This window comes from Callorhinus ursinus, unplaced genomic scaffold (genome assembly GCF_003265705.2).
Source record: "Callorhinus ursinus isolate GAN/ISIS: 27379988/994484 unplaced genomic scaffold, GSC_fseal_2.0 scaffold23, whole genome shotgun sequence".
Taxonomy (NCBI): Eukaryota; Metazoa; Chordata; class Mammalia; order Carnivora; family Otariidae; genus Callorhinus; species Callorhinus ursinus.
The window spans coordinates 2,859,387-2,875,668 of NW_027397085.1; the positions used below are offsets into that span (position 1 = coordinate 2,859,387).

Genomic DNA, 16,282 nt, shown 5'->3' on the forward strand with positions numbered 1-16,282 from the left:
CTTGCCCATCTCCATGCCTTGCCAAGTCTGATTTGTCCCTCCCCTCCTCTAGCAAGCCATCCTTGACCCCCAGCCTAGTCCGAGCTGGTACCACTCCTACAAGCTCCCACTCTCTCCTGTGCGGGCTTCCAGTGACTTCTCATGCCCAATCCCAGTTTTTATTTATCTCTCTCCCCGACTAGACATAAAAATCCTCAAGGACAAGCCTACTTTGGATTTATCCCTGGATAAGCAGGGCTGTTTAGTAAATACGTGATATATGTACTGTTTTCCTTGTTGGCTAAATCCTCATACATTTTCCTGTCTGTTTAGTCTACCTTCGCTATTAAATTGAAAACATAGGTAGCAGTCAGGGCCCTTTGCTCCTGCTAGGGTTGCTGTAACCTCAGAACACAGCAGGTCCTCCAGGACCTTGACTCTGGAGCCAATGCGCTCAAGTGCAAATCCTGGCTCTGCCAATTACCGGCTCCATGACTGTGGGCAAGTTACTTGTCTTCTCTGGTTCTCAGTTTCCTCATCTGTAAAATGGCTGCAACAGTAGTGCCTGGTTCATAAAATGGTTTTAAGAAATAAATAAGAATATCTAAAATGCTGAGTGAGGACTGTGCCTGGCACATGGTCAGCTTCGTGTAAATGTCGTCAAGTAAATAGTTTAGATGGAGGGATGAATAGGTAAAGATTGTTCCTGAAGTTAAGTGCTACCCCCTAGGCACACACTCTTCAGGGGCCGTGCCCTGAGAAGGACTCTGGTATGGTGCAAGAACGTCTGTGAAATATCCTGTCCAGGAGGACTCTTCTTGAAATCCATAACCCAGATGTCATTTTACTTCCCCTTACACAGAACATCCTCTATTCAACTTCTTTCTCCTTGCTTTAGATCACCAGTAGATTTTAAAGGGGGATAGTCCCTTTCTTCCTGTTCACCGTAAAGGGGGGGGAGGGGATGACACCACCAGAGTACCTCCCCCAGAGATACAGGGTTTCTAACCACTTTAGAATGCTCACTATAGATGGACGGGCTCTGCTCCCTGTTCAAGGAGTCATCAGTTAAGACTACCAATGGGGAAGGCAGCGAGAGCAGGGAGCCCCTTCTGCTCGTTATGGGAATCATAGCCCGGCTGCCCACTCTCAGAGGGGGGTGCAAAGCAAATGTGTTTCATGAACGGAATTCATCGGTCCTGTCTGCACGTAAGTGAGGGGAATGCGAGGTGTGTACTTGGTTGGTAGCAAACAGGTCTGGTGTCTCTGCGGTCCAGGATACAGACCTGTGTGTGTGCAGGTGGGCAGTAACAGGTAGCAACATGAAGAAGCTTCCAGACCCACTTCACGGAACAGCCAGAAAATTCTATACAGACAGTCCAACAGGGAACCAGGAAGGCAGGCTCTGCAGTCAGAAAGACATGGCTACATATTTTCGTTCCAATACTTACTACTGGGGCTTTCCTGGAGTAAATTCCTTGACCTTGCTGGGCCTCAGTTTCCCCATCTGTATTATGGGGCACTCTCTTTCACGGAGTTACTGAATGGAAAGGAGGTAACGTTATGGACCTGTTTATGACGGGGCCTAGGCAGGGCAGGCTGCTGACGTTACTGGTTGGGTACGAGAGCAGGGTTTGTCTGTGTAGAGTGGGGGCTCTGTCATGGGGCACTGTCTTTGGTTTATGCTGATGACCGGAATTGCTCCAGATGTAAACTCAGTGCCATTATGCAAACTAACTGCAGGCAGGCCGGTATCTACTGGTGGTAAAGTCTACATTTCAGAATATTGTTTAAGTGTAAACGTCTTACCTTCCAACAAACATAGTGAGATGACTTTACTGCAATAAAGGTTTGTCTACTATACCCACTTTCTTCAGAAGATAACTTTACCATACAAGACAGCTCTATGATTATAATACCAACTGTAGGCAAATAAATGAGTACCTCTGAAATATTTCATTCCCAGAGGCACCCCCCCCTTATAAGCATTTACTCTATAATTCTGACATACTTCTGTGTCATGTAAATGCTGTCTTTACAAATGGTCAAAGAAAGCACAGGTTCTAATCTAACTAATTTTTTATTCTTATTGGCTATCTACTTCTTAAACTAAGCCCATCAGTTGTTTTTTTTTTTTTTACATACTCTGATGCTCCTTTCTCCAAAGAAAATATACAAAAATGTAAGGCTTATTGCAAAGTCCCTTGAAAAAAGGATGGCTCAAACTTGAAAGGTTCTATTGAGACATCTCCAGACAAAAAGTGTCTCCATACCTGAATCACATGGTCATCGCTTGTAATTTCTATGGCTTCGTGACAGTGGTCTAATGCTGTAAACACTGAATTACAGGCCCTGAAAGTTGCAAAAGATTGACTTTAGTGCAGCTATAAAACAATTAGCATTTCATGTGTTAATTTACCAAAGTGAACAGTTGCCCCAAATTCATTAAAACCATGCCCTTTTGGAAGGAAAATAAACACCTTAGCCTTTCAAACTAAACTAGTTAGTTTGAATAAACAACAGCATATATTTCTGTGACTAAAACACAAAGAACTATAATCCAGCCAACTCTTCATGTATCATGGAATGAACCACCTAGGTGCCAAATGAAACCTTAATACTGACAAAAGAGAACCAAGTTATAAGAGAACATCTTCTAAGTCTCCTGAGTCCACGTTAACACTGTTCTGTTTTGTTCCTAGTGTGGTCATGGAAAAGTCAAGACCCCAACAATTAGGAGAACTCAATTAAGCCCAAACTGAATCTGAGGGATTCCGTCTGCCCTTTTGCAACAGACACAGAAACATTTTTTCTTCCTTTCTTACTTTCGTCATCTCTGATAAACAAGCCTTTATATGGAACTTTGCTTTCAATCCCACCCACTGGCACGATGGAAGGCAGATATGGCAGAATTCCCCTTGCCTGGTTAATCGTACAGCCCTCCAGGTAGGACTTTTCTTGGTGACCTTTCTTGTCCGAGTGGAAAATTCGACATCATTTCAACTTCTAGGTTCTTGGTTAGAATTTTAGGTACCTTCTAATCTAGTGCAACTCCAAATACAGCAAGTTATTTACTACCTAACACAGAAAGCATGTAGCTAGTTACTAGAGCTTTGTTATTTGTACTGGCTGTTTAAAGAATCCCAGTGAGGGCTTTCTTACCCATTACAAAAAAAAAAACAAAACACAAAAATACAGGTTTACTTGATTGATGCTGCTTCTTATAAAACATATCTTAAGAGGTTGTTCATTTTTTCCACTCATAAAGGCATCTAACTTTGCCATCCTGTTTTAAACTACTGGAGAGGGCAGAAAAAACTAAGTCTGCTTCTGTATTTTGCCAGTTATGGGACCCTGAGCAACTTTTTATCCTTGCTGGCCCCCAGCTTCCTTATCTACAAAATGAGAATAACAACACCCACCTTACAGGTTACTGTAAAAATCAAGAGTTTATGTGAGGCGTTCCTCAAAGTGCTTCGGATAATATAAGAATTCAGCATATAGTCCTTAGTATTATTTGTGAGCTCCCAGGGCAGTATTTCCTTACTCTCTAACCCTTTCAAAGGCCAGTGGTAAAAAGAAAAGTGAATCATAACCTATCTTTTCTCATGAGTATCCCTGAAATATCTAATCAAAAACTGTATTCAGTATTAGCAACGTAATCCGCATGAGGAGTAGAAGATCTTAGTCCATTGAAGGGTACGGTTCCCGTGGCTGCAGGGATGAAGGTACCAGTGTGGGCAGGTAAATATGTAATCACGATGGGTTGAGCAGAGCACAAGGTAAGCCTAACTCCTCTGAGATCCCTGATAGATACAACAGGTTTCCTTATTTCAGTAGCTTCAGTCTAACTAACTTGAACCATGGACTGTCTTAATACCATTGCTGCATTTGTAAACAAGATCATTTAATACTAGAAAAAGAATAAAAGAGGTCTTAAAATTCTTACCAAAGTCACTACTACACGACCTTTCACGAAGAGGCAAGCAAGAGCTCGTCCCATCAGTAGTATTTTCCAGGCACGTGGGTCCAGAACCCAGCCTGGCAGCACAGGAAAGGGTAGCCTGTCTTCCAGGGGTCCCATGTGGAAACGCACACTCTGTGTGGACTAATCCTTACATTCGAGAGCTGGATAATTAAGCTATAACACACTTTATCAAGTGATAAATTCCTCTCCTGCCCATTTCCTGAATGTGCCTGTGCATCTCACCTAAGCATCTAAACAGGTCCTCCAGCCTACGAATGTTTTTGTCAATTCAAGAGCTGCCCTGATGTAAGTAAGACCTTAGCTCCAACTGTCGAAATTTATCTATGCAATATTCACTGTGTGATGATCCACAAAGCATAAAACCTTCAGTGTAATGCCTGACAGAACAAGACAAATTCATATCAACCGTCGAGGGAGGAGAACATGAGCAGGGCCAGCAGGCTGTTCTCTCCCAGTGACAGGCTGCACGGCACTGTTCAGACCTAGGCTTCAAACCAATTTGGTTGATGGTTCTATTTAAATAAACCTGCGGCAAAATGAGGTAATCAATTTAAATCATGTTCCTAGAGTTTGGGAATTTAATTGCTTGTATTAATTATTTATAGTCTTCATGCAGAAGAGCCTTAGCTGTATTCATTTTCTGTTCTCAGGAACCACGTAACTGTGCCTCGGATCTATTTTTGTATCTTTCAGGTTGAGAAGTTGCAAAACTGGAAACAGCTCAAAAGGAAGGTAAACTCGATGTGGAAACCCATGAAGTGCAGGCCATGGAGCCACGACCCCTCACCTTTGTAAGGGCCCTTGAAGGTCCCAATGGACACGGCAAGTATTACAGGGGCCCTGGTGTGACGTCTACAAAGAACATCGTGCTGTGACGGGGTGCCGAGTGTCTCCGACCACACAGCAGGATGCCTGGACCCCACCCCACACTGCCACCAACATACCGGGTAGCTGTGAACCTGTCGAGAGTCTCCCTGGCTCTCAGTGTTTTCCTCTGTCCCAATATCGGCGCTGGGATGTTTGGGTTGCATTATCCCTGTCACCAGGGTCCATGCCAGGATAAGGCACTCTACAATGTCTACTGATAATGAGAAGGGAAGCATTCCATGGAATACAAAGTTTTGTCCCTCAGACACTTAGATTTTTGCTGAAACTGAGGACTGCTACGGTCTTAAGACCAGGAGTAAACTGAACCTGATGACTGAAGTCTACGTCCTGGCTGACAGATATCAAACTGATATAACAGCTGGTCCTGTGTTAGAATCAACTGATCAGTTTAAATTCCCAGTAAGTAGCTAAATCTTATCTGCATTTTGGTTAACATAGCCCTTTTCCTGATAAAGAGACAAAACATTAGTAGAGGTAAGTGGTCATAATTTACCCCATATTTCCCCAGACAGTCCCCATTTCATCATTGGTGCCGTTTAATAGAGTAATTCAACCAGCGCATAGACATAGGATTTATTTCTTCTCTTTAGAAGTTGCTCTTTATCATGGAATTTTAAAATTCAGTATTTGAGCACATGATCCTTCTTTTGTCTTGGTTAAATTTCGTTACCACAAACCAAGACCTGGACAAAAGTCTCTTCCTTCAACATTTGACATCGTCCTTGCGGTACGGCCTGTCCCTGCAGAATGCTAGTAATGTCACATATTTAGCTGCAGCTGGGGGAGGAATTGCAAAGAAAAGTATTATATAATTAGACTATAATTATTCTGGCATTGTATAATAAAGAGCCTCATTTTCCCCATCTGCAGCAAGTGACAGAGTGGCCTGCCTGACTCTGAGATGCAGGTGGGTTCTTTAGATGTCCTCGGATGCGGAAGGAGCTAGGGACAGAATGGATCATCACCCCCCGACTGCGGGGCCCACAGAGAGGTTATGCAGGAAGAGTCAAACCAGGCCCACATACCCTTCTCCAAAAGAGGGAAGGAAGTTAGAGATGCTTGAGGCAGAACCAGCCAAAAAGCAATGGAAGAAACTGACTGCTTAGTCCTTCTCTGGCTTTCTGTGAAGAACTCTTGCTTTCCTTTCCCCACTGTGGGGGCTGCTCTCATGCTGGCTGCCCGTGACTGGGAAGAGAGACTCTTTACCAGCCAACCTGAAGCTGCTGTGGAAAGGGATCCGCACACGGGGCAAAGCCAGCCTCCTGGCACCACTGCCTGCCTGGGTCAAGTCCACTCACCAACCGCACATTGATTTCTATTACTAACTTGAGCCTTTTCATTATGACCTCTCCAACCAGCTCCAGTCAGTGAGGGCTGAGAAGTTCTACGATCTTCGTCGTGCTATGTACTTAGAAACTTGCCAAGTTCTGAACCTGATGAGACCTTCATAAGTGTTCAGTGCCCTGGCTCTAAGCAAATTTCATCAGCACAATAACGGGAAGCCCTTTCTTTTAACCCCCACGCTGGCTGAGAAGGTTTATTTCAGATCGCCAGACCTGCTTTTGCCCTGCGTGGACAAGGCACCTTCTGACTTCCTACACATGCCATCACATGCCAGATTGCTGAAGAGAACTCAAAATGCAGTTACTTAAAATGCAATGAGGGAATTACCCACCAAAGCAGTAAGGGGACTGCTGTTCATTTCTGTTGTAGATAATACACAGCTGAAGAATTAAAACAAAATGAAACCCCTGTTTTTCTAGTTCTATTTTGAAAACATCTAAAAGTACAATCTTTTTATCCCCAATGAAAAACAGTAGCGACCCCAAGGAATAAAAACAATGTGACAATAACCACCAGAAATTGCTGAAGTAAAGGCAATGAGTTTTCTCAAAAAATTTTACGAAGTTCTCTGAAGCTGATAAATACAAAGATACAAAGGAACCAAGAGCTTTAAACTTATGTATTCAAAAATCCTTAGCAATATTCCTCACTATAGACTGTTAAAAATACCTGAATTTCCACTAGTTTGACTTTTTAAAAAAATACTTTCCCACCTAAGAAAGTGACTATTTATCCCCATACTGTTTTTTTTTTTAAGATTTTTATTTATTTATTTGGGAGAGAGAGAAAGAGAGAGCACAAGCAGGGGAGGTAAGGGCAGAGGGCAAAGGAAAAGCAGACTCCCCGCCGAGCAGGGAGCCTGATGCAGGGCTCAATCCCAGGACCCTGGGATCATGACCTGAGCGGAAGGCAGACAGTTCAACTGATGAAGCCATCCAGGCATCCCTCCCAGCACTCTTTCTTAAAGCTCTCTGTCCACCAAAAAGTTACTTCCCTAATCAGGGCAAACTCCCCAAAACCTGCCTTTGTGGGTTTACGTCAATCCACTTTACTTCCAAGGATGTCAGAAAGAAATTAAGTTTATAAATGGTTTTGTCCTCTTTGAATGCAAATTAAGTAATCAAGATAAGGATAATCATTACACTAAGATGCTTTCTTATTTTTCACTGAGCCTGAAACCATCATGACCTCTGGGTTGGCCAGAGGGAAGCCGTGCCAAGGACGTTCTGGCACCCGACAGCGTGGAGCTGCTAAGGACTGCAGCGCCCCTCGCACCCCCCGCCCAGGCTATAGGTTGGCAAGAGCCTCTGCTCTGCCCTTCTCTCTCTACTCGAGGGGGACAGGTTGAAGAAATCAGGGTCTGGGAATGTGCTAGAGTGGAGCCTGTGCAAAACCAGGGGTGAGCTAGGGCCCTCATATCCCAAGACGTCCCCAAAGCAGAACATCCCGCCAACAGCTAGACAATCCCAGCTCAGAGGTGAGCTTCATGAAAAGCCTGCTTTTAAAGCACTATATGCCTGTAAAGAGACGTAAGATTTCTTGAACATGCGTCCCTGCGTACTGAAGTCACAGACGTCATGAAACTGCCATCATGGTTCCAGAGCAGTTCTTACGGCTAGCGTAATAAATGTACCCACTGGTTTGCCCCTATTCATAACAATCTGAGCAGGCATTCATAAGTGTTAAAGTAGTAAATAGAAAGTAATCCTCAAAGGCTACTCCTTTTTTTTAATATTTTATTTATTTATTCATGAGAGACAGAGGGAGAGAGAGAGAGAGAGAGAGGGAGAAGCAAGCTCCCAAGGAGCAGGGAGCCCGATGCGGGACTCGATCCCAGGACCCTGGGATCATGACCTGAGCTGAAGGCAGACGCTTAACCATCTGAGCCACCCAGGCGCCCATCAAAGGCTACTCTTAACCTCAATTTAAGTATATGAAAATTATACAGTACTTTTCCTCAAATCTAATTTTAAAACTGCTGCAAATAGTGGAAAATATTGTCAAAACAAGAAATGATTTTTCATTTATTTCATTTAAGCAAAGGGCTCCCCGTTTAGAATCTGCTGTTTACCAGCTACCATCACCTACTTAACAGTTTAGAAGCCCCTCGGATTCAGCTAGGAACCTGTGAACAGTGGCCTCATGACAAAAACTTCTGTACAACCCTGTTAACCTCGCGCTCCTTATTTTGCTACATACCGTAATTTGAACTGAGAGCGAACTTCCCCGTGTTCTATTTGAATCAGTTCGTTATAGCAAGCAATTATGCTGCTATCCTCCATAAATCTCTGAAAAGAAAACAAAATAATATGTAAGACATACAATTACTTCTTAAAGAGTCAAATGAACTTAGTTTTTCCCACCCCAGGTAACTCTGTTACATAAGACAACTTGAGAAGTTGAAATGAGCTGAGATGGAAAAAAAAATAGTCAAGCTGTTTGAAACACTTGTTTGAATGTATGAGAAACAACAGACCAGATTTTACTGTATATTTAACTCCCTTGATGAAAAAGGTGGGGAAAAACTTCGTTAAGAATACTCACAGGAAAATAAACACACAAGGGCACAGACTACCTCCCCAACCTTGTGAATTACTGAAACGTGTTTGCTTCACATTGCGCTCAGTCTTTTAAATCCAACACTGGACGTGTTCAGTGTATGCCGTGGTATGAATGACCCTTTTCAAGAGCAGAAACCCGTCTTTGCTTACTTCCTCATCTTCTGACTTCCTCCTCCTCCTCACTCACACACACACACACACACACACACACACACACACACACTCTTCCATGCACCTAGTGTGGATGGCTTCTCCCTTGGGGAATACTTCTGGCCTCCCACTATCCCAGGGGGAAGCTGGTAAGGGATAAGCAAAGAGGGGAAGCCATGAACACACACAGAAGAGAAATACTTTCTCTTTTTATTGCAAAGCGAAGCTAAACATGGTTAGGTTCAGGCTCAACTTCTGGATGGGCGAAGATTATATAACAGCCTGTAGCCAAGCTCTGAGCACTGTTAGTGGATGCTTTCTAAGATACTAAAAAGGATCTGTGATAAAAATAAGTTTCAAAAATGTTGCAATAAACACAGTTGGGCGGGTTTCTTTTTTTAAGACACAAACTCAAGTAGTTAACTTTTGTTGTCTGTTTTTAATTACAAAAGTTACACACATTAATTTAAGATGTATAAATTCAGGGGATGCCTGGGTGGCTCAGTCAGTTAAGCGTCTGCCTTTGGCTCAGGTCATGATCTCAGGGTCCTGGGATCGAGCCCCGAGTCAGGCTTCCCTCTCCGTTTGCCCCTCCCCCGCCCCAGCTCATTCTGTCTCAAATGAATAAAATCTTTAAAAAAAATGTATAAATTCAGAAAAATATAAAGGAAAAAAGCCCTCAAGTCACTGATCATGTCAAAAGCTAGAGATATCATTACATTTGGTTTATTTTCCTTAGGCTCCAAAGCCTTTATGTATGTATATATGTAATATATTGATTACAGTATATAAAGTCAGTATACAAAATCATACTATATTTTCACTTTCATTTCTAATTACTTAGTTTTTATTTTTCTTTAGCTCTAAGAACTAAACACCGTAGTATTTAGCAAACAACAGCTTTCCAAAAGTGACTGTTTCTAAAACACTGAAGCACTGGGGTGTACACAGCCAACACTTAATGTGGGTTTTTGTAGTCCAAAGGCCGACTCTACTACCTCTCCTTGGAGGACTGCCTAGGCTATAGTTAACTGGTATCGCTGAAATACTGCGAGTGAATCCAAAGTAGTGGCCTTCAAACTTCAACATGCTAAGAATCACCAGGCATTCTGCTGGATTCCTGGGCTCTGCATTCAGACATTAAAGCTGTTTCTTTACGGCAGACCTTCTCAGAGAGCGCTCGCTCTGCTCATGTGCCATACCGCTAGCATGCACTGGGCATCGCTGGGGTGGCGAGAGTAAGAACAGAGTCCTCACTCATTTCCCAAGCTGATTTGACCCCAGACGTCTTTTTCCTGGAACACCTATCGAGATTTTGGAACACTAGTGCTCCATGGTACAGTCTGGGAACTACTTTACTGGACCCAACAGGGAGTGTGGACTTCAATAACACACTGTTCCACCTTCACTTTGTCATGACTAGGAGCTCTGGCAAGCTCTTTACTTATTTTGAGCCTGTTTCCTCCTCTGCAAAAATGGCGAAATATTAAATCTCTCGAGTGTAGATGAGGATTAAGCAAATCCCCTCAAATGGAGCTTGACCAACAATCCGTCTTTAGCACTCCACTTTCTCCTCTGGAGGAAGCCTCCCCAGGGGGAAGCTGTGTCCAACCTCCGTAGCCCTGGCAGGCCTGGCCCATTGTATTTCAGAGTAAGTGCTCCACGAACACCTGGTGAGGAAGTGTCCCAACCAATGGATAAAGGGGCACAACCAAGGTTCACAGAGATGCCGCTGCAATCGCCCTTTGTTAAGTAAGACACTGGTTTGTAAAAGGCTCGCAGCAGACTGAGCCCCGTGCGGTCGGCTGCTTACACACAGCTACCGAAGCTTCAAGAAGAAGCTGCTGTGAAATATCGGATGGCACATTTTGTTCCTGGATCCCCATGCACGGACCCAGACTGCTGCACTGGCCAATCGGCTGGCAACACAGAGCTGAGTTTCAGCAGATGATTTAATACAATCAAAACAGCCCAGAGATGACAAACAACCTCAAGGAAGGCAAGAATAGTGGGCATATTTGGAAGGGTGCTTGAGGAGAAAGCTGCCAAAGACAAGATTTTACCCAAAAAAGGAGACTAGCCACCTGGAGAGCTGCTTGAGCGGATTCTGAGCCACAGTTAACTCAGGAGGGAAAGGCTCAGTAGGTGTAGTGTGCTTCTCACAGAAGAGCTCAAGCTCTCTGGGGGCACCCTGACCTAGCTGGCAAACAGCCTTGATCAGACCCAGGGCCAAAGATTACTGGGTGGTCCCAGACAGGTACCATTTTTCATGCTCCCAGGAAGGGTGTTATCCAAGGGGCTGCCTGCAAAAAGCAGCACATCCTGACAAGGGCAAATGAAACCTACTAGAGCCGCCATTACAAGAGGTGACTGACAGGCTCCAAAAGACATAAAAAGAAAACAGCGGATTTTTACCTCCTCAATTTGCTTAGTGGCATTTGCACCCAAAGAGCGCCAGGTGTCCCTCCCGGTAGTAAATGTGTCATCTCAGTCCTCTAGCCAAGACAGCAATCTCTAAGCCAGTCGGAGGGAGGGCCAGAGAACCAAAAGGCGAATTCCAGGACAGTTAACAGCATCCATGTGGCTCCTCATTGACAGAACCTACAGGGCGTCAGGCCATTCTCTCAGCTCCCAGAGATCCTACCTCACAGGTGAAGAACACTGTTGGGGTGGGGGTCAACATTTAACCTAACATCTAGGAAACCTGTGAATAATTTTACATTATTTCTCAGCAGATGGGTAAGAGTTGGTCTCAGCCACATGGCTTGACAATTTTTCTTTTCCAATTCTCCGTTCCAGAACTCAGACGCATTGTCTTAGGCATTCTCATTAAGACACAGCACCTAAGAACAGCATTCAGAACCAAATGCCAGCCTTTGAGAAAGGAGACGGACGAAACTGTCAGGAGAGTAAGTGACCCTGCTAAAGAGAAATGTTCGTTCCCATTACACATGTGAACGGCGATGCTACCTTTAATATTCTACCTTGCACGGCGACTTCCACACTGAAGCATACCGAAGCACAAAACCACCACGTTATGCACGCAATTCCTGCTCCTCTGTGGTCTATGACATGGATTTTTTTTTTTTTTTTTAAACCCAGGAGAGCAAAGTAGCATTATGGATTTGGGTTCAACGTATACGGGGTCCTCTGGGCCTCACGGATCACGATGTCCATTTCTCTCCCCAGGTTCAGAAGTTTTCAGCCATTACTGCTTTAAATATTTTTTCTTTACTTCTTTTTCTTCTTCCGTAATACCTATAATGAGAATATTATAGGTATTTTTTTTCCATTGTGTCCCATGATCACCATAGGCTTTCTTCACTCTTCCTCATTTTTTTCTCTTTACTCGTCTGTAATGGAGTAATTTCCAATATTCTGTCCTGTCCTCCAGATGATGGATTCTTTCTTCTACAGGGTCAAGTCTACTTTTGAAACCCTCTACTGAATTCTTCATTTCTTGTGTTTTTCAATTCTAGGATTTTTCTTTCTTCCTTTTTTTTTTTTCTTTGATGGCTATTTCCTTGTCAAACTTCTCATTTTGTTCGTGCAACTGTTTTCCTAATGTCATTAGTCGTCTGGCTTTTCTTGCAGTTTTACTCAACTTCTTTCAGAGGATGATTCTGAATTCTTTGACAATCCACAGATCTCCATTTCTTTAAAGTCAGTTATTGGAGCTTCATTAGTCTCCTTCGGTGTTTCATATTGACCTGATTTTTCCTTGACTCCTCATGTTGGTATCTGTGCATCTGGGTAACTGGGCTCATCTTTTTTGTAGACCTCGTAGGTTTGCTTTGGCAGACACAGTTCTCCATCAGCTCAGTTTGGGTTTCTGAGTGTGCTTTCTGGGAATGACCTTGGGCAGGTGGAGCATGCTATTATGGTCTCTTTCGGGTCAAGGGGGATAGGGGCGTGTGCTACTGGCTGAGAACAGCTGCACGGGACTGACAACTTGGTTCCCTACCCAAGTGAAGCTCTGGGATGGGTTCTACAGTTGACTGAAATTTCTGGTCAGGCTTCCTAGATGGTCAGAACTGGGGACTATATTCCGTAGTAGATGAGCCTCGGAACTAGCCTTCCAGCCCTGGCAGGGCAGCAGGAAGGGATCCAAGGTCTGCATAGCTCATTTTTTAGCGACCCAAATTAGGCCAGAGTGTGCACTGAATTTCCCGGTCAGGTGAAGCCCCCAGTTCTGCTCTACACTCTCTGTTCAAGTACCCCTGTAGGCAGGGCTGCCGAGAGGACTCTGCAGCTTCCTGTAAGCTCTGGTTCGGTTCGCTGGTTGGACAGGCTAAAGGCTGTGTTCAGTGATGAGTGGGGCTATGAATGGCATTTCCTGCCTCAGCACAGTGGGGGAAGCATCTCCAAAGCAATAGAACTCTTCTGTCTTAACTCCAGCCGACCTGCTTGGCAAGTTCCCTGACGGAATAGGGCCACTGGCTTTGTTATGCAAATGATCAGTTCTAGCCTGACTCTCTTGCTCAACTGTTGCTGGGCCAGAGGGCTTCCAGGAGATATCCCTAGCCATTCTGGGCAGAATGGGATGGAAGACACCCTCCAGAGCCAGTGTGGCTGTGTCTCCCCTTCCCTGCCTGGGCAAGAAGGGGAGGGGTCACTCCAGGCTACTCTCAATTTTCTCAACAGGCTCCGCAGGTTGGGGGAGGCCGGGAGCTACCCTCAGCCTTGGCTATGAATTAATCCCTCTGCCTGTGCCAAGTATGTAGCACAGAAACACTCCAGGCCGGGTATGGCCTTGACTCTGGGGACCATCAGCTCTGCATGCCCCCCTCTTGGCACCTGAGCCACTGGGCTGTATTGCTTTCAGAAGCTGTTGCCAGCCCTTCGGGTCAGACAGGGCCTGAAGACACCCTCCAGAGCAGCCGGGGCTGTGATTCCATTCCTTCCTTGCCCAGGCAACCAGTTATAGGGCCAGCGAAACTCCTCAGTTGAGGCTCCAAATCAGGTAGATCTGCACTCCGCAGAGTTCCCTGGTCGTACCTGTGACGTGGTTCTGCAGATGGGCGAAACCACTGCCTGGGGAAGCTGCTGCGGCACTGCAGGTATGAACTTGGTCTGAGAGCATCCAGGTGCTGGTTGTTGCCGGCTCACCCCCTTCTCAGTGGGGGGGTCAGATTCCCGGTCAGTGAGCCACACACACTCCCCTGCAATCCCCGTGGTGCAAGATCAGAGTAGGGGCTCCCACAAAGCAACCCAGAGTGCCAGGGTGGGGAGCTCGCTGTCACCACTGAGGTCCCTTTCCACTAGACGAGGAGGGGAGACCTCTCTGTGTGGAGCTGCAGTGGCGGGGAGAGAGGCCGTGCGGGTCAGTGTGGAACTGCTTCCCTCACCCTGCTAACACAGTCTGCCTGGTCTCTGTGAGGCACGGGGTGCGTCAGCCTCACCTCCACGTCCAGTGATTCTCTCAGCAGCGTCTTGTTCTTGTGAGGAGTGAAACCAGGAACAACCCGTGTCTCTGTCTTGGTGACATGACCCCTGGAGTCCTCCATCTTGAGCTTCATATTGAACGTCAGTGTTATTCCTATAGTTGTCACTCGAAGACCTTGTTGTTGCTGACAGTGACGGTTTAAACCAGGAGTTCACAGATGCGAAAGCCATGGCGTCTAAGCCCTGACGAGGCCCTGATGAACACAGAACGTTGGGTGCCAATTTGGTGGACTCAACTGTATCTAATACTCACATATGTATAATGAATCTCACAGACGGGACTCATTTAAGTGAGGTTGCTACAGAATTTTGACCTGGTATAGGAAGATGTGTTTTTAGGTCATTACAATTCGGTAACTAGGACGCGTGAAGTTATGAAGGAGAAAGCTTGACTAGCAGTTGCTTGTTACCCTCCTGCGAGAACAGTTATTTCCTTTCCCTCACGGTCCTGGAGCTCAACTCTCTAAAGCTTCTGTGCGGCTCTATGGCTGCGCTGTCACACGAGAGTCACAGGTGATGTGTCCGTACCGCAGAGAGATGCTGAGTCTCCTCCTACATACATACCCTGTTGAAGCCTGCATGCAGGAGAGGGAGGACTGAGGCCTCTTCACGGTCACCCGATCTGCAGCAAAGCAGAAAATGCAGTCACTCAGCAGATACAAACCAGGGTTCCTCACACTGAAACATGGAGAGAGAACAATGAGGCAAGCATGGCGTGCGCTCTAACAGTGGATTCCTGACCAGCATGTGCCCACGGGATGCACCTGCCTTCCAGGACCCACATCTGCCTTCCAGGTGCAAAAAAAAAAAAAGAACATAAACAGTAGAGAAAACTCCAGCAGTGTGCCTGAAAGCATCACCACAGGTCCACATGAGTGGCCATCGCCAAAGCTGGGCTGCCCTTGAAAGTTGCAACAAATGGATGGGACAAGGTAGGTCCAATGCTCATCCCAGACACCACTGTCCTTTATGCTGTCCCCAAACCTTCCGGAAGCACACCTCCCACCCCAAGACCTGGCTAGGTCCAACTCTCAGTGTGAGGAAGACACCTGGCACTATAGACTACAGCACCCCAAAGCCAAAAGCAGAAGAAGGGTCATCAGGAATGCCACGTTAGACAGGAAAAAGAGAGAAAAAAAATGGATTATCATCCCTCATTTCACAGGAAGGTTTCCTACACTAAGCCTACAGCTGGGTCTCAGAACTTCATTTGGGTACAATGGTTGCTCATCATAAAGACATGCTACATTCCTGCTTCCATCGTTATAAGAGAGAAAGGGCATCCCTGAGATAGCCAGCAAGTAACATGGAGTACATACCCTGGAAAACAGAGAAGGAAAATGGAATAAAAGATACTAGGTGGAGGAGCAGGTGAACATGGAGGGAAATCCTGGGGCTTGTTTGGGGCTTGGCTTTCCCCATAGCTCACACCTTCCCTACAGGGAAAAGCAGTCCCCCTTGCTTCTTCTACTCAGGAACTCCACGTTCTACCTTCTTCTACTGATAAATGAGGAGGGACACAAAAAGAATCTGACTCTATTTCATAAGCTGGGTTGCACAAACTCAGCATTCATTTTATTATTGTTCTGTATCTATACAAAATATTTTATTTTAAAAACGGGGGAAAAGGGTGGAAAATAACAAGCCATAGCAAATCCTTATTTGTCAAAGATTTGTAAGCATTTCTGCTACATGACCAGAGTAAAAAAAAAATTGTTTCACTTGTGGGTTCATGGAATGAGCCAGCCTTGGGGAATATGGCGTGTGGCCTGGTATACTCCTGGAATCCATGCACAAGACTTGGGACACTCTAGTAACCCCTCCCAGTGCCCTCAAGACAAAATACAAGGGGGTGAGGAAGGCTAAATATACCTTGGTCCCCCTCACTCATTCCACTTGAGACCCCATGTCCCACCAGGATAATGAG

General features: G+C 45.3%; 1 protein-coding gene across 6 annotated transcripts in view; it reads right to left on the reverse strand.

Moving 5' to 3' along the window:
* PDE8B (phosphodiesterase 8B) overlaps positions 1 to 16,282 on the reverse strand; it is a 228,942-nt gene that overhangs the window by 64,609 nt on the left and 148,051 nt on the right. For all 6 annotated transcript variants that reach the window (XM_073905300.1, XM_073905299.1, XM_073905298.1 and 3 more), the window contains exons 5-7: positions 14,920 to 14,977; positions 8,399 to 8,487; positions 2,253 to 2,331 (exon numbers count right to left, since the gene is read on the reverse strand). In XM_073905300.1, coding sequence (XP_073761401.1) covers positions 2,253 to 2,331; positions 8,399 to 8,487; positions 14,920 to 14,977 — 226 coding nt within the window. The remainder of the gene's footprint in view (positions 1 to 2,252; positions 2,332 to 8,398; positions 8,488 to 14,919; positions 14,978 to 16,282) is intronic.